This window comes from Anolis carolinensis, chromosome 6 (assembly GCF_035594765.1).
Source record: "Anolis carolinensis isolate JA03-04 chromosome 6, rAnoCar3.1.pri, whole genome shotgun sequence".
NCBI lineage: Eukaryota > Metazoa > Chordata > Lepidosauria > Squamata > Dactyloidae > Anolis > Anolis carolinensis.
In genome coordinates this window covers 40,556,424-40,582,581 of record NC_085846.1, presented here as the reverse complement: position 1 = coordinate 40,582,581, position 26,158 = coordinate 40,556,424, and the positions used below count along the sequence as shown (strand labels likewise).

General features: G+C 40.6%; 2 protein-coding genes and 1 long non-coding RNA gene across 7 annotated transcripts; 2 read left to right on the top strand and 1 right to left on the bottom strand.

The window, feature by feature from the left end:
• The first annotated feature begins 367 nt into the window (after positions 1-367).
• Positions 368-9,954, top strand: mlx (MAX dimerization protein MLX). Of its 4 annotated transcripts, none has more exons than XM_016994505.2 (8): positions 369-517; positions 4,541-4,577; positions 5,241-5,330; positions 5,829-5,935; positions 6,110-6,209; positions 6,305-6,404; positions 6,995-7,196; positions 8,049-9,954. In XM_016994505.2, exons 1-8 carry the CDS (start codon positions 479-481, stop codon positions 8,103-8,105), a joined length of 732 nt encoding a protein of 243 aa, XP_016849994.1. In that variant the 5' UTR covers positions 369-478; the 3' UTR covers positions 8,106-9,954. The 4 variants fall into 4 exon arrangements, with proteins under 4 accessions (XP_062814182.1, XP_016849994.1, XP_003222431.3 ...); XM_003222383.4 differs by having other exon boundaries at positions 388-526; XM_062958112.1 differs by lacking the exon at positions 5,241-5,330 and having other exon boundaries at positions 368-517.
• psmc3ip (PSMC3 interacting protein) lies at positions 9,615-18,699 on the bottom strand. Of its 2 annotated transcripts, none has more exons than XM_016994507.2 (8): positions 18,541-18,699; positions 15,576-15,691; positions 14,847-14,936; positions 13,741-13,852; positions 12,146-12,291; positions 11,565-11,618; positions 10,127-10,186; positions 9,615-9,954 (listed from the first exon to the last, which is right to left on the bottom strand). In XM_016994507.2, exons 1-8 carry the CDS (start codon positions 18,575-18,577, stop codon positions 9,898-9,900), a joined length of 672 nt encoding a protein of 223 aa, XP_016849996.1. In that variant the 5' UTR covers positions 18,578-18,699; the 3' UTR covers positions 9,615-9,897. The 2 variants fall into 2 exon arrangements, with proteins under 2 accessions (XP_016849996.1, XP_003222433.1); XM_003222385.3 differs by having other exon boundaries at positions 15,576-15,688.
• Positions 18,700-18,722: 23 nt separating this feature from the next.
• On the top strand, positions 18,723-23,545 carry LOC134292619 (uncharacterized). The gene is made up of 2 exons (XR_009999869.1): positions 18,723-18,867; positions 19,867-23,545. It is a non-coding gene; the product is annotated as an uncharacterized LOC134292619 (long non-coding RNA).
• The last annotated feature ends 2,613 nt before the right edge of the window (positions 23,546-26,158 follow it).

Here is a 26,158-nt window from a genome sequence, read left to right as displayed (position 1 = left end):
ATATGAGTCCACACTGCCATATAATCCAGTTCAAAGCAGATAATCTGGATTTTATAGGGCAGAGTGGAAGGGGCCAAAGGCTGGATGTACACTGCCCTATAATCCAGATTGAGAATGTGGACTAAATACATTGAATTGGATTATATCAATCTATAATTCAGATCAATTGCAGTTAATCCACATTCTGAAACTACATTGTAAGGCAGTTTAGATCCAGCCTTTGGCCCCTTATGTCCCTCTCCATTAATCTTTTAGGGTAACTCCCACTACCGACATGAGGGTGGTGTATCTAAATAGAATCCCTGAAATGACGTTCAAGGCAAGCAGGTGGTTGCAGGATTTGTCCGGCAGAAGAAGAAAAACTACCTTTCCCAGCAGCCTCTGCGATTCGATTAGACTCTTCCGGGAGGACCCTCCCCTCAACTCCGATTGGCCAGTTCCAGGAGGACACGTGATAGTGTGGCCTAGCTGTGGGAAGATGGCGGAACCGTCCAGCGTCTCTCCGGAAAATGCCTGGGTAGGCAAAGTGAGTGGAGTTGGGAAGGGCTAGCATTGGGTCTCGAAGTGCCTGGCAGGCCTGTTGAGGTGATGGGCTTCCCTATCCTTTTGGCCGAAGAAATGTAAAGTTGCCTCTGAGCATACTAAAAATGTCTCTTCAAACCTTGGCACCTTTCTGTCTGTTAAACTAACCTTAGGCCAGTGCGTGAGAGAGAGAGAGAGAGAGAGAGAGAGAGAGAGGCTACCTCTTTCTGTTATGAACACAGTCGGTTTAGATTTACAAACAGTTTAATTAATTTTTAAGTATAAACAATTCACCTAACTATTTTTAGGAGATGTTTAAGCAGCAGCTGCTGCTCTTGAATTTGGCCGGCAGCCTTTTTGTGTTGCCATTCTTCTGCTTCCTTTGAACATTTCAGCTTTTTTTTTTACAGTTTTAGTAGATAAAAAATGCTCATGTCCAGCTGGTCTGTGAAAAGCATAGGTAAAGGTAAAGGTTTCCCCTGACATTAAGTCCAGTCGTGACCAACTCTGGGGGTTGGTGCTCATCTCCATTTCTAAGCCAAAGAGCCGGCGTTGTCCATAGACATCTCCAGGTCATGTGGCCGGCATGACTGCATGGAGTGCAGTTACCTTCCCGCTGGAGACCTATTGATCTACTCACATTTGCATGTTTTCGAACTGCTAGGTTGGCAGGAGGTGAAAAGCATAGGAAGCCAGAAATGAATTATTAGTATCCCTGTTGTTATTTAACCACACAGCTGTATAAAATCCACATTGAACTGGGTGAGATGGCAATGTGGACTCGGATAATCCAGTTCAAAGCAGATATTGTGGGTTATATGGCTTTGTGGAAGGGCCCTAAGTCTAGGGACTGTTTATGTGCTGGGAGAGGCATCTAGTAGTAACTATTTGTAACTCTACCCCACTTTTTCAAGGATAATGTATTTATTTTATTTATTTACTTTGTTTTATATCCTGCCCTCTCTCCCTCGTAGAGGGACTCAGAGTAGTTAACAGTTGGCCACTATTGGATGCCATTCAAACATTACACGGAGCGGCCTTCCACACAGCCATATAACCCAGAATATCATGGTAGAAAATCCCGCAATATATGCTTTGAACTGGATTATCTGAGTCCACACTGCCATATATTCCAATTCAAAGCAGATATTGTGGAATTTTCTCCTTGATATTCTGGCTTATATGGCTTTATGGAAGGGCCCAATATCAACTCAAATTACAAACCATGACATATATAAAAATTAAAACGACCATACATGTTACAATCGTATTAAAACCAGCTCCATCTCATTGCCATGATCAAAGTCCATTGCCATTTAATACAGTCCATCAATTGTCTTCTCCAAAGGCTTCTTTCCAGAGAAAGGTTTTATTTGCTTTCTGAAGGACAACAGGGAGGGAGCCATTCTGATGTCCTTAGGGAGTGAGTTCCAAAGCCAAGGAACCACTGTCCAGAAGGTCCCCTCTCTTGTTCCCATCAGCTGTACCTGAGACGGGTGTGGGACTGAGAGTAGGGCCTCTCCAGCAGATCGTAGTGCTCGGGAAGGCTTGTATTGGGAGATGCAGTCAGATAGACAGGTTAGGCCTGAATCATTTAGGGCTTTAAAGGTCAAAACCAACACCTTGAATTGCGCCCGGAAGCAGACTGGAAGCCAGTGGAGCTGCTGCAACAAGGGGGTTGATCGTTCCCTGTATGACGCTCCAGTAAGAGTCTGTGGTTGCAGAGATATGGCAATTTCTAATCATATCGATATCTTTGAAGGACCTTATATTTTCCACTCCTTAAAACTGCATACAACTGTCTTTGTCAGCCAGTCACATACTCACCACTTGAACAAAGGTCTGTTTACTGACGATAATAAACCCTTCTGGAGGAGAGCCGTTTCAGAAAGGCTAGAATATTACAAGTGTAACATGAGGGATAGATGACATATTTTAAAGAACGGACTTCATGAAGAGAAAGAGGATACACTTTTTGTTTCCATCTATTTCTGTTAATTCAGCTCTGACACTAAATGTTGGATATAACTGCACATTAATTGAGTTTGTAATCTAGATTAGGTAGGCAAAACTAAACAAATATGAAGGGGTCAGACTGACCAGATGAAGGAGGAATGCTATGAAACTTTACGCTTGTAAATAATATTGAGTTCAAGTTGTATCAACCTAACTATGGCCATGGAGAACCTAAATGGAGTTGGCATGATAGGGGAACTGCTAGTAGTCTTTTTAAAGGAAAAATGTAACAATGGACAGTGAGAAATTGAGAATGCCTTGCAACACTCTTGTAGGTCTTTTCTAGAAAATAAGATACTGCATTTAATTTATTTAGGAACCTGTATAATCATGTATAAGAACAGAAGTTTATACATATATGTAGGACATATATATGTATATATGTACAGTATATTTACACATACACATATATTGTACATATATGTTACCAAAACTGGTTGACAAGAATGTGTCAAACTTTGCATAGCAACTGGCCTGAATGAGAAGAGTCTGAAAAGAAACCATAAATCAGGCAAATTTTGTGATCCTATCAATTACCACATCTGTAGTTGAGAGCCGTTGAAATTTGGAATGTCAGTATATTATTTGAAAACAAGTACATACACAAAGAAAAATTGGGGCTATAGCAAATAATGAGTTGACTCAAGCCTCTGGCATCTTATAATAAGTAGCTAGTAGAAGGAATAGTAGGGATTCTGTAGATGGGGGCTATAAGGTTAAACCCCCATTTGAACTACATAGGAATGTTTGAGGAGGAAGAAAATTGATATTTTGGCCGACATTATTCCATTGTGCCATTATCTCTTATAAAGGTCGAGGTTAGTTTTCTACTTTTATATATCATAACAGAGGAAGGCTGGGTGTGGTCCCCCTGAATTCAGTATTCTAATCCAGGATTATGAGAACTCTGAACACAAGCATTTGTTTTAGGAAGTAAGGATACACTGCAACATTTTTTGTAGTTCCCCTTTTGCCATCTTTGAGTGAACTTGTGTAGCAGAGTCTAGAAGTGAAATAGTCAAAACCAGGATAGTAGTTTCTGCACTCTTGTAGGCTTCGCCTGTAGGCAAATATTTGTAACTTTCAAGGAAAAATAAACAAGGGTTGTTGTATGTTTTCCGGGCTGTATGGCCATGTTCTAGAAGTATTCTCTCCTGATGTTTCGCCCACATCTATGGCAGGCATTCTCAGAGGTTGTGAGGATGCCTGCCATAGATGTGGGTGAAACGTCAGGAGAGAATACTTCTAGAACATGGCCATACAGCCCGGAAAACATACAACAGCCCTGTGATCCCGGCCATGAAAGCCTTCCAACACACAAAAATAAACAAATTCCATAATCGAATGCGAAACAACTTTCAGAATGCAGAAGTGTCAGTTAAAAGGGGGGAAAGAAGGAGATTGGAAACTTGCAGAGAGGTGAGGAAGGTAATTAGGCTGCTTTAGCATCTACGAACAAATAATATGTTTTCTAGAGAACAGATTTTAAATTATGAGTTTGAATGTGGTGTTAATTCTAAACCTTTTTTTCTAAATGGTATAAAAGTTTTTCAGAGAGAAGAACAAGGCCCCTTCTACACTGCCAGATAATTCAGGTTATCAAGGCATAAAATACACATAAAATATCTTAGTCCACACTGCCATATCGTCCAGTTCAAAGCAGATAATGTGGATTTTATACAGCTGTGTAGAAGGGACCTAAGAGAGGAAAGGACCGTTCCTTCTTCAGTACTCTTCTCTCCCCACCCTTCAAATTGTATAGCTAGGAGAAAGACTCACTTTTGCCTACAAGAAAGCAAGGCTTCTTTACTTTATTAATAATCAGTCTGTTGCTCTTACTGATTTGTTGACCACACTGATTGATGATTGTCTCCATGGAAGCATATAGTTCATACAGAAAATCCGTGGAGAAGCCTATTCAGAACTAGCCACAGTTTAATGAATCATTATATACCTCAAAAGTTGTGTGTTAATTTTCTCTCTCTTTTTGTGACACATCCAGGTTGAGTCTTCTTTTAGTGACAACGGGCTAGATCCTGGTAAGTGTCTGGTGGCCTTCTCATGAAATATTACGCATTGTGTCTTTTTCCTCTATTTGGCTCTGGTATTTAGTGTGAACTGTTTTTAAAAGGTGATATTAGACCAATTTTCAGTTGGCATAAATTTCTAGCCATAATTTGTGGTTGTTTCAACTCTTTTCCTCATTGAGTCTTCTTGGTTCAGGGAATACATGGCCTTGTTTAACCTTGTATTGTACTTCAGAATCTGAAGCAGTGTCAATCAGCATGATATCTTTTCCTTGCTTTATTTTTATTTGTAACCTGTCAGTATGAAGTCACTTAACATAAAAGGTCATTGTGTGTGTGTGTGTGGGGGGGGGGGAGACAGTTTATGGTGACTAAATTATGGACCTTTTTGTCATTCACTGTTGTGCATAGAACACCATTTATACAATATGTAACACTGTTGTACACCAATAGATATAGACTAGCTCCTGGCTGCATAACTGATGCCAGTAATCCCAGTTAGAATCCCTGAATAGTTTATAAACATGCTGAGAAAGGGCAGAGAAATCTCTTTTTTACCTTTCAGTCAGCTTAACTGCAAATACAGAAAGATGACTGAAAGGGCTTACTGAATTAAGGGGCATACTGGATTACTTTGAATATGCACCCTCATATACTTTGGTGTTTATTCTTCAGCACTCTTCGTTGAAAGCAGGAGAAAAGGGAGTATTGTATCAAGAGCTAACAGCATTGGCTCAACCAGTGCCTCTTCAGTACCAAATACAGGTATGGCCCACTGGCTCCCCTTTCAAGTGAAAGTATCAGTTTTCTCCCAATTGTTCAGTGAACTCTTGCATTATATCTGGCTGGCTGTGGGGATAGGGGGAACTTTCTCAAACTTTCCATGTAAAGAGAAAGAAGAGAGGTTACCTTGGAAATAAGAATCAGCAGGCCTGTAGTTGGTTATATGTGACTTTTAGAAGATGTGCTCCTGATATTCTGGACTGAACTTGAAATATAGTCGCATCGGTAGCTCTCGTTGACTTTCTACCCTTCCTTCTATGGCAGTCATGAAAGTGAAAGTGGCAATACAGAGGAAGAATGCCCCATAAAGAAAAAATCTGAGGCTGACTAGGGGTGTCCTTATTCAAATGCTAGTTCTTACCAAGCACTCTTCTCTTAGTAATTTGAGTCTTGTGAAATATTGTAGTTGTAGTTGTTGAGAGGCCCCAAAAGCTATTTCCTTGGGCTTCTCAGACAAGAAAAATTGTTCTCCTTCTACAGATGATGAAGACTCAGATTACCAACAGGAAACCTACAAAGAAACGTATAAGGACCGTCGTCGACGTGCACACACACAGGCTGAGCAGAAGCGAAGGGATGCCATCAAAGTGAGAACTTGAGATGAGCTACTAGCTATGCTTGAGTATTATTTTCCTTCATTCTTTATGCAACATGTTTGTGTTGATCTCACATTAGAGGGAAAAGGGGACTGGTTATAGTTAATCTATTTGTCAAAAGGAACAGTCTTGTTTTGCCTTATTGTTGTTCTGCTTCTCCTACAGAAAGGCTATGATGATTTGCAAGCGATTGTACCGACATGCCAGCATCAGGATTTCTCATTAGGTTCTCAGAAGCTAAGCAAGGCGATTGTGTTGCAAAAGAGTGAGTTGAAACAGGCAGGGAGAAATTGATCTTACATCCTATCATGATAAGACTCTGTGGTTGCTGAACTATTTTTTCTATTTTTTGACCCACAGCCATTGATTATATTCAATTCTTGCACAAGGAAAAGAAGAAGCAGGAGGAAGAAGTCACTACGCTTCGGAAAGATGTGATGGCGTTGAAAATTATGAAAATGTAAGATACTGTGTTTGTGTGTGCACATGCAAACATCAGGACACAATTCTACAATAGCCACTGACCCCAGAATATTCATAATGCACCCCCAAATTTCTTGTCAATTTAGGCAGGGAATACTCAGAGGGGATTTTGCCAGTTCCTTCCTCTGACATACAGCCTACAGCTCCCTGTATTCATTGATAGTCTTCTATTCAAGTACTAACTCGGTGTATTTATCTTGATTTAATTTAACTTGTTGATGTGTGTTATGTATTTTATTTTGTTGTAATTACCTGGGCTTGGCCCCATGTTAGCTGCCCGAGTCCCTTCAGAGAGATGGAGACGGGGTAAAAAAATAAAGTTGTTGTTATCATCATCATCACCACCTCTGTTTGGCGTCCAAGATCAGACAGGATTTGGTGCTTTTAGGATATTTGAGCTCCTTGTTTATCTTTATTGAGTAGCAAATCCATTCTATCTTTAAGGGGCATCCGTTTTTCCTCTGTAATATGATGATGTGGTATATGAAACATTCCAAGTTAGAATAAGCTTTCCTAATTTGCATTTTCTGTGTGGTTTCTCCTAATTCCACCATTTCTGCCTTTTAGAAATTATGAGCAGATTGTTAAAGCTCACCAGGACAATCCAAATGAAGGCAAAAACCAGGTCTCTGATCAGGTGAAGTTCAACGTTTTCCAAGGAATCATGGACTCCTTGTTCCAGTCCTTCAATGCCTCCATCTCCGTGACAAGTTTTCAGGAGCTCTCAGCATGTGTCTTCAGCTGGATAGAAGAGCACTGCAAACCACAGGTAACTAGAGATGTGGTTAGTAGTGACATGTAGCCAAAACTTGCACCCTTTTATCATACTAGTCTTCCTGGATCCAATGCTTCTTTTCCTTGCAAACAAGTTATGCCTTTATAGAGCAAGGCCCTTTGAAGTGGCTTGCTTTTTTCTAGCACTGGCCTGCATTGAACAGTCAACTATTATGTTTCTCACTTCCTTATGCTTCACAATACCATATAATACTTTAACATTTTTCCTCTTCATTGTCACAGCACTGCACACTGAAAATGGTTAATTCTGCAGCAGAATGCAAGGTTAAAATTAGGGTAAAGGGCTCAGCTTCTGGGGAAGGATGGGTGGTCAAATACATATTGGCTAAGGTGTCTCCACTGCTCTTATTCACTTCCAGGGAAATAGCTTTGATGTGTTTTTTTAAAAAAAAAATCTTTAAAAGTGCTATTTGATTCTCCTCTCCTTGAAAATCCTAGCTAGATAACTTAAAACTCTTTATTTAAAGATGCATGGTGCAGCAAACAGATATCCCAACATGGTCCTCTTCCATGAGAAGCTGAGGGCCACAGCAAATTTAGAAAAGACAATTTAACTAGTCTACTAATTCTATGCCACAAGATTTCAGGTTGTCCTAGAATCCCTTATTTGATATGGCAGTTGACTTCTTCTTCTAAGGAGGAAACCAGCTCGCCTACTGATGTTTCTGTCATAGTCTTTCTTCTGTGTGATCTCTTGTGCCAGATACACTGATTGTAATTATAGAGATGATGGCCCCCTTCCCAGAAAGTGATCCGGACACAAATGTAAAAAATTGTTTAACCTGATCCAGTGTGCTTTCAGCTTACTTGATTTCTTTTTCCACAGACCTTACGAGACATTGTCATTGGTGTCTTGCAACAATTGAAGAGCCAGCTCTACTGACCCCATGAAGACAGTTTAGGACATTGCATCTTGGAACTATGTGGCCAGGCTTGGATTTTGCCATTAATTCTTCTTCAAGCTTTTTATGGGACTACTGGTTGTGATTAGTTTCAGCCTGACTCAAGTTAGCAGGAAGTTAGCTGTCTATTGATGAAAATCAACTGCTGCTGTACTCAATTTCAGGTCTTGGCCCTGTTCAGCAGTTTGATCCAGCTTGTCTGATAGAAATCTGTAGCACAGCAACCATGTGGTTTAAAATGAGCTTAGCTCTTTTCGTAAGGACACAGAAGTACTGGGACCTCAGCTGTCTTTAGACTTACTTCCCTTCTTCTTAGAGCAGCAGCTGAGCTTATAAATTCTTGGTACTAAAATGCTGAACTTGGTTAGCTAGGTTGGGAAGCTGAAAGTTGGGCTGTTCAGGTACAGAGACTTAGTTGACACACAATGAGCTTGCATAGCATTTGCTTTGAATTAAGGGCTGATTTATGCAACAAACTGCTGTTTTGCATACTGCCTTTTGTTAGCCCTGCAGAGGAGCAATAATCCATGGTATTTCAAAAGCCATTGAAAGTCCTAGGTAACCTACAGCCCAATTTCTTAGTGTCCTTATTGAATTGCTGGACCTACTCACAGGCACAGTTTGCCTTCGATGTACACAAGAGTCCAAATAAATCCATAGATTGTTAGTACAGGATACAGACTTGCATACTTAGTAATGCAGTAAAGTGAGCCTAAGCCAATCCTCCTCTGCAACTTCTGCTTCTTAACTAAAAAGAATGTTGTCATTTTTAAAATAAACACTTCTTTCTGGCTCTGCTGCTGGTTGGTGGAGAAGGACACTGGTTTAGAAAAACCTCACTTATGAAAATTAAACTATTTTTTTATCATAACAAGCAACAAGCAATTCTAATAAATTTTGCTAAGTGTTTCAGTTATGTTGGTGTTCTTGCTTGGTTTGTTTTAAAGTATACAGTGCCATGGCAAAAATGCTAGAAAATCTCTGGTACTTAATGCATCTGAAAACTTAACATAGGAGCACTTCCCACTCTTTAGTTAAATCATATATATGTGGAGTAATCTAACAACAATCAGCTCAAGAATCAAACTAGCATAAGAGATAATACAGCTATACTCCATAACAAAACTCTTCATAAAAAACTTCTGTTAACTCTGAAAGTGACCTCTTTGTGTTATCTCATCACCTGACAAAATTATCTTTCTTTCCTCCTTCCACTACATATATAGTTTGAGGGGGGAAATGAATCCAAGTAGCAGAGGAACTGCTTGCATTACACTTTCCCAATATTGGGTAGATTCTGTCAGTCATCCCTGATTTGATCTGTCTTTGCTATTTTTTTATCCGAATTCTAGTTTCAAAGCCACTGTTTTACCTTGTATGCCCTTGAACTGGACATCCAGAAAAGGTGATTAAATCAGGACTCAGAATCAGCATTAATTTAATGGGCACAATATATTCTGTATATTATAAGAAAAAATGATAACATCAGATTATTTCAAGTATTTATTTTCTGTTTTTCCCCTGTGAACAATTTTCTCAAGCGCTTCTTGGTAACCCTGTGTAATGAAGCTAAAAGCTTTCCAAACAAAACAGTAATCAGCCTGACAGGCCTGAGGAGAGATGTTGGAAGAGAGAAATAATAGTGCAGTAGGCAGGTTCTGCTGATTTTCACTGAATGCAATATTCTTTCAAAAATATACAGCAATGTAGAATACGGAGGACTGAAACTGGAGTGCTATGTAGACAATATCATAAAATAGCTGGGCTCCTGGTTCAGATAGTAGGTAAAGTGACATTGAAATCCTCATCTGTCTCAATGCCAACCTCCTCCTGCATAAAAGACAAAACAAGCCAATTAAGAGGAAAGATGGAGCAATAGGAACATCCTATACCTGATGTCTCTGCAGTGGATGAGCTGTTGCACTGCAGCAAAACACCTTGTTCAACTACACAATGTAGTTATTTCACCCAACACCAAATAGAGTGCATTTATAATACTCACAAAGAACTGTTTCTTGCTTTTAGGATAGCCTTCAAGGATTGCATCAAGTAGTTCTGTTGCCTATTTAAAGAATAAATAGTAACACAGAATATGATAAAAACAGCAGCTTGGTTTTACTTCAGTTCAAGTCTAACGCCAAGTGGTGCAAATTCTTTATAAATATACCCAGCTTGGGAACTAAGAATACTACCTCTTTTGATAAGAATCTTGCTCTGTGCAGCAGAAGTATGACCAACACTGATGAGATACATGGGTGTACCAAGCACCATGTTTGTAGAATGCATCAACCAGACATGAGAAACTTAAGTAACTATTTTCATGTATAAACACCAAAGTGTATGATGGTGAGGAAAAAATCTTACAGACTACAGTCAAGTATAATTCATAATGCAAGTAGTGGTGTTCAATAGAGGATACAGTTCCATATATAACACCATGTAACATGATTTTTGTTTCTAGGTTATGTCTTTCCTAATTGGGTCTAGCATAAAAACATGGAAAAGGTTTATTAAATTGCAAAAACTTTGTTTTTAAGGGACATCCTGCAGCACATTATGTTATAGTTTTTCAATGTATATCTTATGGAGTCTCAACCAATTCAACATAGTTTGTTACAGCCACTAAAATGAAGTTTTGGGAGTATAACTGAACAAGCAGGAAATAACAGGAACAGATTTTTTTTCTCAAAATTTGTTACAGGGTGTAATTGATCAGCTAGATCAAATGTATACTAAATTCAAACACCTAAAAGGGAATTGATGAAGAAAACAGGAAAATACATCATTACTTCTGGCAGGTACAAATAAGAAATGGCTCTTGATTCAGAGAGTATCTAACAGCTTGAAGTATGAGGTTTGCTTCAATGCCACTGTAACCATGCAAAACCAGTGAACTGGGAAATAAAATTTTCCCTTCTAGATCCATCCTGGGGGGCAGTACTTTTTATATTGTTTACGCGTGCAACTGGAGTGAATAGTGAGGCAGTCACATATGTTGAAAAGACAACATTATTTAGGTTAATGATTAAAGGATGGGACTGTGAAGTATTAAAATAATAGTTTCAATACTGGGTCAAAAAGATCCCAGGTTGATGTTTTCATTAATGGAATTCTTGCTGATGAAGACTGACAAAGAAAGGACTTTAGGGATTGTGAAACTATTCAGAGAGATGGAAAGACACATACACTGATAAAAATAATTTATGAAGGAAGTATATGTGTCTTTCTAAGTGTCTTTCCTCCCGAATTAAATATTTCACTTCAAATAATGAGGTTGTTGAGACAGTAACAAACTTCAGTGGTAAAAATAAATCAAACAACATGCAAAACCAGACAATACTCTAGGACCTAGAGTCTAGGTTATTTCAACTTTTTCCAATTCAAAAATGTCACCACTGGCGTTATTTATTCCTGTATATCCAGTTCAGAAGTTGTCTTACCATTCTCTTCCGGCGACGCCATTCTTTGCAATACAGCTTCTTCTCATTGTATACCTGTAATGAGTAAAAACAAACAATTGGTACACTCTCAAATGCTAGCAAAATGGCTTGCCATTCAGTTAGATTATGGTGTAACTGGACATGGTGTTCACAATATGTCATCAAGTACCTTAGAAATGGAAAACTACCATCCTCATCTAGGAAAGGCTGTTCATCATGTGAATAATAGTTCTTCCATCAATCCCATAACACATTTATCCCAAGGCTGATAAAATTAACTCATGTTAACTCATGTAGTAAGAATGTAATAGTAACTCATGTAGTAAGAATGGCTTTGAATGTTTGTGGTATATGCAGGCTGTGGTACTGTTTAGATCTCACAAACATTTTTAAATGACTGTTTTTTGGATAATTTGAAGTCGGCCCCTCTGATGTTTGAGGTTACATATGGAACGGTCAAATATTTGAGGACTCCAATTAATAGCTGGCAGAAAAGGGCAGGACAGATATAGAGAACTTTCTATAGCTGTCTGGACCATGCCAGTTTTAGCCACAGAACCCTCCTTTGGCAGCTCTGTTACCTTTTCTTTCTCTTCAGGGGTCACGTGATTTGCAGCCGATTTAATTCGTTCCAGTTTCTCTGTGTAATTCGCACAATCTTTTTTTAAGTCTTCAATCTCTTTAACCATCTCTGGGGTTGTCATAGAGCCCTTCAGTTCTTTCAGTTCTGGAATGGAATTGCTAGTTACAACAGCAGCTGGTCAGTGGGAAGGACTGCAGGCGTTCAGCACACTCAGCGATGTGAAGGCCCAGGGAGAAAATGAAAAAAAAAATCGAAAAAGAACCCAGTTCAAAATGTTTGGGGGAAATAACAGGAAAATTGGAAAAAGAAAGGGAGAATAAAAAATGGATCTTTTAGAATGATGGAGGAAATATTTCAGATAAAACTGATAAAATATTGACTTCCCTGAAATTACTTCTAACAACTATGGAATAGAAAGATGTTTTTGAAAGATAATGTAAAATAGCCGATTGTTACAATTCCTGATTTTGATTTCTTTCTTTCCATTGATGGAAATGAATGCTTTACCTCTGCTGACACTGCTGACAGTTTTCCACAAACGATAGGTGAACAGATATTTTTCTGGTTTACAAATGGTTTCTGCTCTTTTATTGTTTTTTGCCTGCTCCTAATAAACTAGCAAAACCAAAGAAATTCCTTACAGTCTTGAAGTTGCATTGACAATATTTTTTTAAAATGTGTAGTAATAATACAAATAATGAAGTGTACTTTTCATTTGTAAAACGTGATACATTTATGCCAAACAAGGCAGTATAATTGTATTACATTATGTATAAGTACATTTCATGTTTTTAAAATAACGAAATGACTTTCAGTATGCAAAGGATGCCAATACCATAACTGTTTTCCTTTTTTTTTTTGAAAAAAGTCAATTTCCCCTCAATATGAAATAAAATATTTATGAGATAAGAGTTGGCCACCCCCATTCAGAGGTTTCCCTTTCTCTTGATTTGATTATTTGCAAGTTTGTAGCAGCTGCTTAATGAACTGGATCTCCTCACACATTGCTTCTGCTGCTCCTCCACCTCTGTTGCTGTCTTGCTAACAGCATCAGCACTTCATTCCTTTTCCTCCTTTCCTTTACAAAGCCTCTTTTAGATTTTGAACCTCTTCCTTCTTCTCTCTCCTCACTTTCCCACCACAATGAGCCTCATCCAAATTTTAAACTCCTTCCTTTGTCTTTTTCTTCCCATCATGGAGCCTCATCCAGACTTTACTGCCCTTTGTTACTTTGTGTTGGAAAGGTGAGGAAGGGAATGAGGGGTTGGCACTGTTGGCAGCAACAAGAGAGAAAGGGACAACAGATGGAGTTGGAGCAATGAGGTGAATTGAGTATTAAATCTGGAGTGATGGGCTGAGGATCTTGATGAGAAAGGATCCTGTAACATGCATGTTGTGGCTGGGTGGGGTGGGGTGGGGAGGAGGCTTGTGATATTTTTCTATTTTTGTGTGGGTTCTGCGCCCCTAACCCCCATGAAGGTAAGAAGGTGAATGTGTTGACAATCCACAATAGTGTACAAGTGTTTAGTCTTGCACTGACTGGACTTTATTCCACTAGCTTGACAGATTAACTTTTATTCTGTCTGAACTTACCTGACTCCATGTGACGACAGTTCTGTTGGAGAGTCTGCACTTTGCAAGACAGTTCTGAAATTTCATTGTCCAAGCCTTTGAGTTCTGAATCACTCACATTACCAAAGCGATCCTGGATGACCAAAGACATGAGGAACAGTCATACATTTAAAAGATCAACAGTTAAATATGTTCACTGATACCCTTTCACAAACTATGCTTCTGACTAGTAACTGGTTTTCTAGTGGCATGAAGATGGACAGCAAACTCCTCACTTGACATACCTTGTGTGTTACTTTATTCAACCCCGCAAAATAGAATAATTTCACTGATTTTCTCTCTGCTGCAAGATATCTTTAGAAGTATCATGAGGGAAACAAGTCTCTAGAAGTGATATGGTTGGAAGATTCCCTGTGGTCTCCTTTGAGAGATGGGAGAAAAAAAGATCCCCTTCCCCAACCCTATTGAAAAGGGAGGAGACAGCCAAGGATTTTGAGGATGTGGACTTCCAGAATCCTTGGCTGGCTATCCACCTGTGTCTACAAGGGGACATCAGGAGCTGATGAAGGCAACCAAAGATCTGGAGGTTGCAGTCTTCCAAGATCTTTTTCTGGTTCCCTCCTGTCCACTTGCCACATACAATCTGAAGGGGAGTCTGTCCAAGGATTTAGGGGAGAGACCAAGAAAGAAACTTGAGGACTCTCTACATTGGAATTTTCTCAGTTGTTTCTCTCCTTTTGTATTCCTTAGTTTCAAATGCTCAGTATTACATGCAACCCTCCCAAAGTAAGAGATGTATGCTTACAGAGAAATACAACTTCAATGGAAATCAATTTGCTTACTTATGAAAGCTCTGCAAAAACATCTTTCAAAACTGTTTCTGGTGTTTTAAACAAAATGAAAGTGGACATACAAAAAGAATTTGCATTTATAACAGCACAAGAAGTACCAGATTATGTTTCACAACTTTATATATGTAACAGTATATTTTACTCTACAACTTCATTGCAACCAAAGAATTTAGGTTTGCTGTATGTTGTGTTAAAATATTTAACAAATAGCTGATTCACATCAGTAACTGAAGTAAACATTTGAATCTAACAAAAATTGAAAGATATCTCTCTCACCTGATCTGGGAAATAGATTTTTTGCTTTCCATATACCTTCTCTTTGATCTTCCCTTGCTGAGCCAACTGTTCTAGTGCTTTCACTACAGCCTTTAAAAGAAAACAAAAACGTTGGGACAAATTAATAAGATATTTGTAAGAAGAAGCAGATACACCCATCATTTTTACATACATCTAAATATATTTAACATGAACAAGAACAGAAAACTTTGGGAACTGCAAGCTACATATGCATTAAAGGACATACACTAACATGAACTCTAACATCTGTCACAATATAGTCCTTGACAATGCACCTTGATTATCTAATATTAACCAAGAGAAGCAGCCAGTTGTGAGGATGGGAAGAGCTGTTGAGTTGTGTTTGAGACAGATGCCTTTGTGATAGTTGCCTCCCATAGTGAAACAACACAGTATTAAAAAATAGACAACAAATGCTGCTGTTAACACAGGTGACTTGGAATAATTTTTGTATGGAAAAATAAGTATATATATCTCAACCAAATAGTAGCCTTAGGGATGGCTCATACCACTGAGCACCCACCATTGTGAAGATCACACAGGCATTTTCAGGGTTGTGTCAAACTGAGAACATTTACATTCCAAGTAATCTGAGATGGCTGATGAAATGTGGAGTGCAAAATCATTTCACCCTTCAATGACCACTCTGTCTTTCACTAATGTGGGATGATGCACCCTCACTCCTTCACCTCTAAGCTCTTCTCTCACCGTCTTGCCCAGACCATGCTCTCGCTGTAAGTTGCCAAAGGCATCCTGTGCACTGTGAGGCCGGTTTTGCTCCTGAAGATATCGCAACAGGATAGCAGCTGCACCTTCACCAGCTCCTCGAAAAGAGAAAACACAGCATCTATCATAAAGATGATAAACGGCATATAAGACCATCACATAAAGGCAAAGTGAGGCCTACTAATGTTCTTGAGTTGCACTTTCCATCAGATCTGGCTAGCACTCCCAACAGTAAGGAATGCATTAGTAGTAATGCAACCATACCTGGAGAGCCACAAGTAGTATATTTATGCCATAAAGAAAAATTAAATAGGGCAAATACAAAATTCGGAGAAAGACTTGTACATGGGAAGAAAAAGAAGGCTTCACTGCATATAAAAACAGTAATTATAAGATGGGGGAAATTATGATTGTTTATTATATGAGGGTGAGTAAAAAATTATCCACACTCTGGTTATATTAAAACTTCTGCTGGCTGCACTGTCTAATCAGCTCTTCCTGTATGAGGTGTTTCATCAGTATATTTGCTACTGTGGTGAAAGAAGAAAAATGGCTGTCCCTCTTACAAAGGGCAATATTAGAACATTATCAGGGAAAAGATTCATTACAGTGTTCATTTCAGTGAGATGCTCACTCAAGTAATGGAGCCTAAAATTTGGACAAAACGCAGCAGACTGTGTTGTTGCATGACAGTGCACATCTGCATACTGCTGCCTGTACTGTCGACACTCTCATACCGTTCTGCCATGTTAAAACATCCTCCCTATAGTCCTGATCTCGTTTCATGGAACTGTCACCTGTTTGGACCCTTGAAAAAAAGCCCTATGAGGAGCCCTAGATCCGTGTCTGATGATGAGGTGAAGACAGCAGGGCATTTGTGGCTGGCAGCGTATTCTTTTAATAAGGGAATATGAGCACTTGTTGACAGATGAACAAAGTGTATTGAAAAGCAGGAAGATGTATTTGCCTTTCTGAAAACTGATTAAAATAAATTCTACAACCAGAGTGTGGATCACTGTTGATGCCCCCTTGCATTTAATTATTTTTGCCTTGCTTTTTTTCTCCTCAAAATCAAGACCCCAAGTGGTTTATACTTAAAAAAAGCAACACAACTACAGGATTGGGGCCCATTTTACAATGCCATATAATACAGATTATAAAAGCAGATAATCCACATCGTTTGATTGAACTGGATTATGAGTCTACACTGACATATAATCCAGTTCAAAGCAGATAATCTGGATTTTATGTGGCAGTGTAGAAGGGGCCTGGGAGTACATAGTGTGGACTCGGAATTTAAGAAAGGCCCTAGGCTGGATCTACACTGGGACACCCATACGGCAGGGTTGGTTAAGAGGGCCCAACAGAGACTGTACTACCTGAGACTCCTAGGGAACTGCCAAACTGAATGAAAAACCGTTGGTGATTTTCTACAGCTGTGCTATAGAGTGCCCTAACCTACTGCAGCTGTGCATGGTTTGGTAGCAGCACAGTGGCAGATAGGAAGGTGCTCCAAAGGGTCACCACTTATGCACAGAGAATAATTGATTGCCCTCTCCCACCTAGCATATTATTTTTTGAATTATTGTCATTTGGCAGATGGTACAGGATGACAAAGACAGACTGAAGGATAGCTTTTATCTTTGTGCTATGGCTAAGCTGAACTCCATGGTTTTGAACTGGAGCTTTGTGGGCTGTGTGGTGGCGGTGGGGGTGTGGAGGGATGGGTGCATTGTTTTGTGGAAGGCATGTAATTTCAATGTGCAATAGAACAATGACAAATAAAGCTATTCTAATCTATTATATTATCAAAGCACATGATCTGCTTTGAACTGGATTATAGGCCCCCTTCCAGATACCTGAAGAAAATCCTACATTATCTGCTTTGAACTGGAATATATGTCAGTGTGGATTCAGATAACTCAGAGCCCTTCCACACAGCCATATAACCCAGAAAATCATGGGAGATAATTCATAATATCTGCTTTGAACTGGGTTATCTGATCCCACACTGCCATATAACCCAGAATATCAATGCAGATAATCCGCAATATCTGCTTAGAATTGGGGGGCCTTCCATACAGCCCTATATCCCAGAATATCAAGGCAGAAAATCCCACATTATCTGAGTGTGGCCTCAGATAACCCAGTTCAAAGAAGATAATGTGGGATTTTCTGCTTTGATATTCTGGGATATAGGACTGTGTGGAATGGGCCCCAGTTCAAAGCAGATATTGTGGGATTTTCTGCCTTGATATTCTGGGATATAGGACTATGCGGAAGGGCCCCTAGAATAAAAAGGCAGATAATCCACAATATCTACTTTGAACTGGGTTATCGGAGGGCCTTTCCACACAGCCATATGACCCAGAATATCAAGACAAATAATTCACAATATGTGCTTTGAACTGGGAGTCCACACTACCATAAATTCCAGTTTAAAGCAAAAAAAATGTGGGATTTTGTTCAGCTGTGTGAAAGGGGCCTATGTCCACACTGCCATATAATCCAGTTCAATGTGGATTTTATACAGCTGTGTGGAAGGGGCCCCATGTTATCCAGTTCAAAGTAGAGACGCTGGATGCAATGCCAGTGTGGAACCAGCCAATGCTGCCAGGGGCTGCTGGGATTCCCAGTTCAGCCACAACTGGGAGGCCGCGTGTTGCGCATGTTGAACTCCTTCAATCCAAAAGCAAGGCCTGGAGGGCCTGCCAGTATTGGGGGCGGAAGCAGGAAAGCGACACCTTGCAAAACCCGCTCCTTCGATGGAGGCCTCCTGGCCCAACCCTGCCTGTGCTCATTTTAAAAACCGCGAGCGGCCTCCCTTGGTGTCAAGCAGACCCCCGGAGAGGTTTCCGTTGCCTAGCAACCCGCCCGAGGCCTACTGAGGCCTAGCGTCCGTTCCGCCCCGCCGCGCCCCGCTTCCCCTCGTCTCTCTCTACCTTACCCGCGGCTCCCTCCCGGGTTTTTCCTCCTCCGCTCATCTTGACCACCGAAAATAGCAGAACCCCCCACACCAGAAATACCCGGAAACGGAAACTTGCCCCCTTTTCTTTTTTTTTAAAGCCTTAAAAAAAACATAGACTTAGAAAAATTTAGAGAGGGGCAAACTCAGTCCTGCTTCCGGGCCGAAGCGTGATGACGTCATGGCGCACGCGCGTCTCTCATGGGGAGAAAAGGGAGGCCTGGCGGAGGAGGCGGCGCAGCATCCGAAGTTAGAGCGGGAAACATTGTTTGACATTATTCGCCGTCCCTTTTCCTTCCCCGACCAAAGGTAGGCGTTCAGGGCCTTTCGCTGCTATACTGAATGGCGGAGGCAGGTTGAGAAGGACGGTTCTTAGGTATGTACATTTGAGGCCTGCCGCACAGTGTCTCCATGGCAACGTGGCTCTTTTGGTGGTGCCTTCCTTCTTTCCTTCCTCCTCTGCGCCCCCTCGCTTTTCTTTCCCAGTGAGGTCGCAGAGGGTCACTCCACCCAAGCCTGTAGCCAAGGGGGCGGTTTAGGGGTTCAAACTATCTCCAAAAACTTTCAGATTAAAAAAAAAACTAACCTGGTTTACTCATGGATTTTTCCTGCTTTATCAAAACCCCATGCCAAGTATGAGAAGCAGAAATTAAGAGTCCCACCAGAACTGCAAGCACTTTCTCAATCACGTTTTGATTATTCACATTATCATTACCTACCTTTCTACCAATTTACATTGTAATAGCAGCAATAGGGTTGTGAGTTTTCCGGGCTGTATGGCCATGTTCCAGAAGCATTCACTCCTGACATTTCACCCACATCTAGAACCAAGGCATTGACATCTCTAACCCATTCCCTGTATCAGTAAGCATGCCAATGCCTTAAATCAAGAAATAGTTTTCTAAGATCTACAGAGAAACAGGACTGGTCCATGAGATCACGAAGAGTCAGAGACGACTAAACGACTGAGCAGCAGCAGCAGCAGAAGAACAGAGATACAGTAGAGTCTCACTTATCCAACATTTGCTTATCCAGCATTCTGGATTATCCAACGCATTTTTGTAGTCAATGTTTTCAATATATCGTGATATTTTGGTGCTAAATTCGTAAATACAGTAATTACTACATAGCATTACTGTGTATTGAACTACTTTTTCTGCCGAATTTGTTGTATAACATGATGTTTTGGTGCTTAATTTGTAAAATCATAACCTAATTTGATGTTTAATAGTCTTTTCCTTAATCTCTCCTTGTTATCCAACATATTCGCTTATCCAACGTTCTGCCGGCCCGTTTATGTTGGATAAGTGAGGTACACCTCAGCAAGCGAGAGTCCAAAAGTAGCAGGCTAAAACCCGGAATCTCAATCAGTGGCAGATGCCGGATGAGAGACTCTCCCCTGGGCACACAGAAGACTGGACGGCTTGACAGGCTCTGAACAGACTGCGCTCTGGCACCACAAGATGCAGAGCCAACCTTAGGAAATGGGGCTACAAAGTGAAGACCACGACATGCGAGTGTGGAGATGAGCAAACCACAGATCACCTATTACAATGCCACATGCACAATGAAGGACCTTCTTACAGCAACATCAGAGGCACTCCAAGTAGCCAGCTACTGGTCAAAGGACATTTAGTATAATGCCAAGTTGTTGTTGTTTTAAGCTTTGGGTTTTCAAATATATTACAACTTGTACCCTCGGTTCGCTTCTGACATGATAAATAAATAAATGGCAGACATCCTAAGAGGTTGAGGGGTCTCTTGGAAACTATGTAAGTGAAACTATGTAAGTGAGATATTCCACCTGTGAAATATCCAGGGTAGGGGAAAGAATTCTTGTTTGCTTGAGGTACATGTCAATGTTGCAATTTGCCACCTTGATTAGCATTTTAATGGACCTGACATAGATGTGAGCAAAATGTCAGGAGAGGATGCTTCTGGAACATGGCCATACAGCCCAGAAAACTCACAGCAACCCAGTGATTTTGGCCATGAAAGCCTTCGACAACACAGTAGCAGCCATAGCAGACATAGTGGAAGTGACCTTGCCAAAATGTCATAGCCAGCAGGCAAAGCCTATGGCATGGGACGGGAAGGGACGGGATTTGACTTGGTTTGCAGGTGGAAACTGGAAACTGAGGTGCCCACCACTGTTAATCTAATCCAGTGGTTCTCAACCCGTGGGTCTCCAGATGTTTTAGCCTTCAACTCCCAAAAATCCTGACAAATGGTAAACTGTCTGGGATTTCTGGGACTTGTAGGTCAAATCACTGGGGATCCACAGGTTAAAATTCACTGATCTAATCCAAACCCTGCCAAATAAACCATGGAATAGGAGCAAAAAGAAGATGTGTCACTGTTAGACTTTATATGAACAAGACTCTTTCCGATGAACAAGTTAAAGCTCAATTAGTGCAAAATCTACAGACTCCATATCCAGGATATGTATTTCCTGTGGATAAAAATAGGCATCTAAGATTTCAACCCAAATAGGCATCTAAGATTTCAACCCAAACGGATTCCCCTGGTTAACCTACTCATTTCATGTACTGTACAAGGTGCACTCTGTAAGTACAATGTGGTGTTTGGAGGAGAAGTTGGGGCGAAAGGTGCTCATCAGAAGCTTGATACATTGGTTGCTAAACCATTGGCGCAATGGAAAAATGCAATACAAGTCTTCAATAGACACCAAAAAACAAAGTACCATCCGAACAACTTGTGCTTGACTGAAAACGTCTTGCTAATTCACTGTAGAAAATGTTTGATGATAAAGGAAATAAGAAGAAAACAAGAAAATAGAAAGAAACTTCTGCCAGTTGTGAAAATTATTGTCCTTTATGGCCGATAAGAACTGGCTTGAAGAGGGAGCAATGACTTGGGACCTATTACCTGTGAAGAACCTTTGCACAATGGTGGTAATTTCAGGGTCTTGTTAAGATATCATGCCAGATCAGCAGGCACTGGCCTCAAAAGTCGTTTTGGGGGGAAAGGTTTCAACCCCTCCTGAATGTTTTTTCTGGCTACGGGCCTGTTCATAGTTGTGTACATATGAGGCCTGCCTCACAATGTCTCCGTGGCAACACGACTTTCTTGGTGGCATCTTCCTTCTTTCCTTCCTCTTTTGCCCCCCCTCGCCCAGTGACATCACAGAGGGTAATTCCACCTAACAATAGCCAATCCACCACCTTATCACATTGAGAATTTTCCCAGTCGTAGTAATATTGAAGACCCCCCAACTCCACCCCTAATAAAAAGAACACCTAAATTGTATCCCGTGATTTGTAGTTTTTCTAAGGATGGAAGGACTGCTGCTGGTCCTTCTCAACATTTGCGTAAAAATGTGTGTTAAATGCGTAAAAACAGCAGTTCTTCAGAAGTGTCTTTCAGCGCCCAAAAATATATATATACATAAAACCACTTGTGTCATATGATGCACTCAAGAGACAAAACAAAGTAGACTTTGGTAAAAATAACATATTTGGTTTACTCATGACCTTCATGTGTTCAGCATACACAGGTACACAACGTATCAGTCAGTTACAGATATGCTTGAGATCGTTTCTGTGCCAGAACATCTCTTTTACAATAAGTGTAGTGTTTGCAAGTCTGTGATCTGAGCAGTCCCAAAGTCTAAAGAAGTCTGATGGAGTCTGTGCTTGTCTCAGAGCGGATCACATGGTCTACACCTTCCACAGCTGCTCAGTAAAAACATAGAGCAAGGAAAGAAAGCTACATTTCAGAACTTACAATAAGTAAGCAACAGGATTATAGATTTAAAAAAATACTAGAGGAAGCTCGAAAAAGGCTGTAATTTCCAACACAACAGAGCTCCTGAACTGGCAACATGCATTTTTCTTGGGCTGGTCCGCAGCCAGCTGATCCTCTCCCCCTCCCAGCCAAGAAGCTGGCCAGATGGCCACAAAATAATCCAAGCATCTCCATTTCCCAAGCCCGTTACTCTGTATCCCCCCTTCCCTCGTTACTAGGCATCTCTTCCCATTACTATTATTATTTTTATTATTTTTCTCTTCTGTAAACATGTGCGTGAAAGGATGAACAAAATATAACAAAACATCACTGATTGACCCCCACCCCCACCCCCCAAGCTGCTGCTCAGCAGTGGTGAGACTCCCACATTTCACCCCTTTCCTTCTTCATATGTGGTTCCCACCAAGCACCACACAACGTTTATTCTTTATTTTTTATCTATTTCTTTATTTTTATTATCATTATTAAATGAAAGCAAATATACATGAACCTGGAAACTAGGAACTCCAGTAACCTCTCTCCTGAGCAATTTCCAGATATCATATCCACACTCCAGATGACAGCCAGAGATGGGCCATAATCTGGATCTCAGGAGGAAACCACCCGTTCATGGCCCTGGAACTTACTTTTGGAGATCTTGGACAGTCACGGGACAAAATTCTTGACCGAAACTGTGATTGCAATCCCATCTGCAAATCTACATTTCAAGACTCTGTCTTTGGACATGAAAACCCATTTGTGACACCAACCCTCTATTGTGTCATCCGGCAAGACCAAGTATTTATATAATCCAGTCAGATCGGCTTTGGACTTTTCCTTTGTCCACTGCATTCCTGGACTGCACACTCTGCTGGCATGGTCTCCAGAGCTCCCTCCCTCCCTCAGACCGCCTCCACCAGCTGATTGGAGGTTTCCGGCCCAGCTGGGAGGAGATCCTCATCTACATCACCAGTGCCTCTGCCAATCAGGGCAACTGCTGGCATAGACACGCCTTCCAACCAATCAGAAGCCAGGGAAAGCACAGACCAGCATCACCAAGCTGGCCAATCAAGGAGGAGGGAAGGAGATTTCGAAATGGGACAATATCAGTGAATGTAAATGTATGTGTATAAAGATGTCTGCTTGTGAATACATTTTTACACTTGTACCCTTCAAGCACCTGTCCTGTACAAGTGTCCCTTTTGCGCAAATTGAATAAAGTATCTGTCATTTGCCTTCATCCTGGTGAAGTCTTCAGTTCCTGATTAGTTATCCAGGCGTCCCTTAGGACTTAGGAGAATTTGCAAATTTCAGCATCAGTAGGACACTTCAGCCTCTATTCAAGCATGGAGAAGCACTGAGCTCATCACATGAGTTAAACTATTTCTGGCTGTCATGCATAGCCCTCTGTGGTTGAAAAGAGGCAGAAGTGCTCTGAAAGGAGGGAACTGACAATTTGACCTCATCACATTGAAAATTTTCCCCCTTGTAGGACACTTCAGCCTCTTTTCTAGCATGGAGAGGCAAAGAGCTCATCACATGTTCCAGGGCTGAAAAGAGGCCAAAATGTCCTGAAAGGAGAGAACTCTGAACACAAGGCAGCAGTCATGTTCAGAGCTCCTACCACTTAGCACACTTTACTCTCATCTTTACAACTGAAAAACAGGTGGGATGTGAACCATCAAAGCTTTCCATCCTGTTTCATTGCCCAACTGTCAGCAGTTTTTTGTATTCTATGGGATTTGATGCAGAACAATAGGATCTCATGGAAAGTAATAGTTTTAACCTGGATCACTGCCTCTTCTATCCTACGGTATTTGATGCAGAACTATAGGATCCCGTGGGAAGAAATGGTTTTAAACTGGTGCTGGTCTCCTTTAATTTAAGGGGCTTTGGGCAGGGCAAGGGATCTCTTGGTTTTGGGATATTGTTTCTCCTAATTAAAAACAAAAAGTAATTCTGACCTTTTGATGAATGTAAGATGAATGTATTGCCAGCTCTTAAGTTTCCATGTGTGAGTGTTAGTGTGATGGGGAGGCTGAATGCAAAAGGAGACTGCTGACGATGTAAGAGGGATGATTCTTTACTCTTTAAAGGGACTATCACCCATGCATTCCCCTCTCAATGTGATGAGGTCGCCAGTGACATCACAGAAGCCTCCTTAACTTAGCAACAGTGTTTGTGGTACAAACATAGACACTCACACATACATATTTGACTTTTATATGTGTAGCTGAATGGAAAACAGAACCAGCCATTGGTAGAAACTTGTGAAATATCCACTCCTGCTGTTTATTCCTTCATTTGTATTTTTGTTGTTATCATCATCATCATCCTGCAGGGAGGGAAAGGATATTAGATTTCTAAACAGGAAATTTAACTCAATCTATATTGTTGATTTATGTAAATGATGCCATTGAATTGCATACAGGATGTCTCCAAAATTTGCACACCCTTAATAGTTCATAGTCCACTAATTATATCCACCCTTAACAGGATTGAAGGTTCCAAGTGTAGAGAAGTGTCACGGAATTACAAAGAGAAACACAGAGCAATGCATTGCTGCAGAGGAGTAATTTGAATACCTGGCACACAATTGTAATTTCAGATGAAATTTCTAACTGATGAAATCATTACTGTGTAGCAAAAGATGCTGCCCTGTCACCAGTGTGGAAATAAGATTTGGTTGCAGACATTGGTTTCTGTACATTGGACAGAGAGACCACCATTTTGGCCTTGACTGTAGACAACAAGACACCTTAGGCAGCTATTCCTGTGGTTTTGAAAGGCTGGACTCTGGCCCATACATGTTTTAGTAATCAGAATACATTTTCTTGCCAACAGCATGCAACCTTGACCTTTTCTGATTTTAAGAGACCCACCAGATGATCCCAGGAGTCTTCAGGCCATGCAAGGAAAGAATCTTGCCTGAAATCCAGGAGAGCCAAATGATGACCAGTGACTCCCTTGTCAGTGGCACAGTCCTCCAGGCTTTTCTCTACAATACACAATCATAACAGTTAGGATTCCACTTTACCTGCCATTATAATATCCTGTGGGAACCTGGAGTTGGCAGTGTGTGGGGGCTGGGAATTCTAATTGCCACTCTTAAACTGTAAAATCAAAAATTCCATAGAATATTCTGATTGCAGTTAAAAATCATAGCACTATAATTGTAGTATGTGAAAAGGATCATTTTGGATCATTTTAAAGGGACTGCCCAAAGTGCTGAATCAATTTGCGGGGTCTAGGGTTCAGTACTTTTTGAGAATTCCTGTAAAGGGATTGCATTGATACCTTGATTGGATTCGCGTTGGTCTAAACCAGTAACCTTATTGAGTAAAAGGCAGTCTTCTAGGTTCTCAGTGTTTTCGTTCTTTCCACATTTTCCTGACTTTTTTCTGTATTTGTATGAAAGTTTTTTTCAACTTTCACACCAATACAGAATTAGTAACCAACTTACTTCTCTTGGCTAAAAGAAAAGCAAAACAAGTGAGCACTTGACAGAGAACTGTGCCTAAATAAAGCAATGTTTCTCAAATTCTGCTCCTCCAGGTGTTTTGGATTTCAGCTCCCAAAATCCCAGCCATCTTACCAGCTGTTAGGAATTGTGGGAGCTGGAGTCCAAAACATCTGAAGGAGCAGAATTTGAGAAACACTGGTTTAAAGGCATCAGGGTTAATCTGATCTTGGAGGCTTAGCAGTGTCAGTACTTGGATATGATCCTGCCAACCAATCTCAGATGCTTCCTTCAGAGGAAGGAGCTGGCAAAACCACCTCTGATTATTTCTTTCCTAAGAAAATCATATGAAATTCAAGGGATTGCTATAAATCAACAGGTGACTTGAAGGCA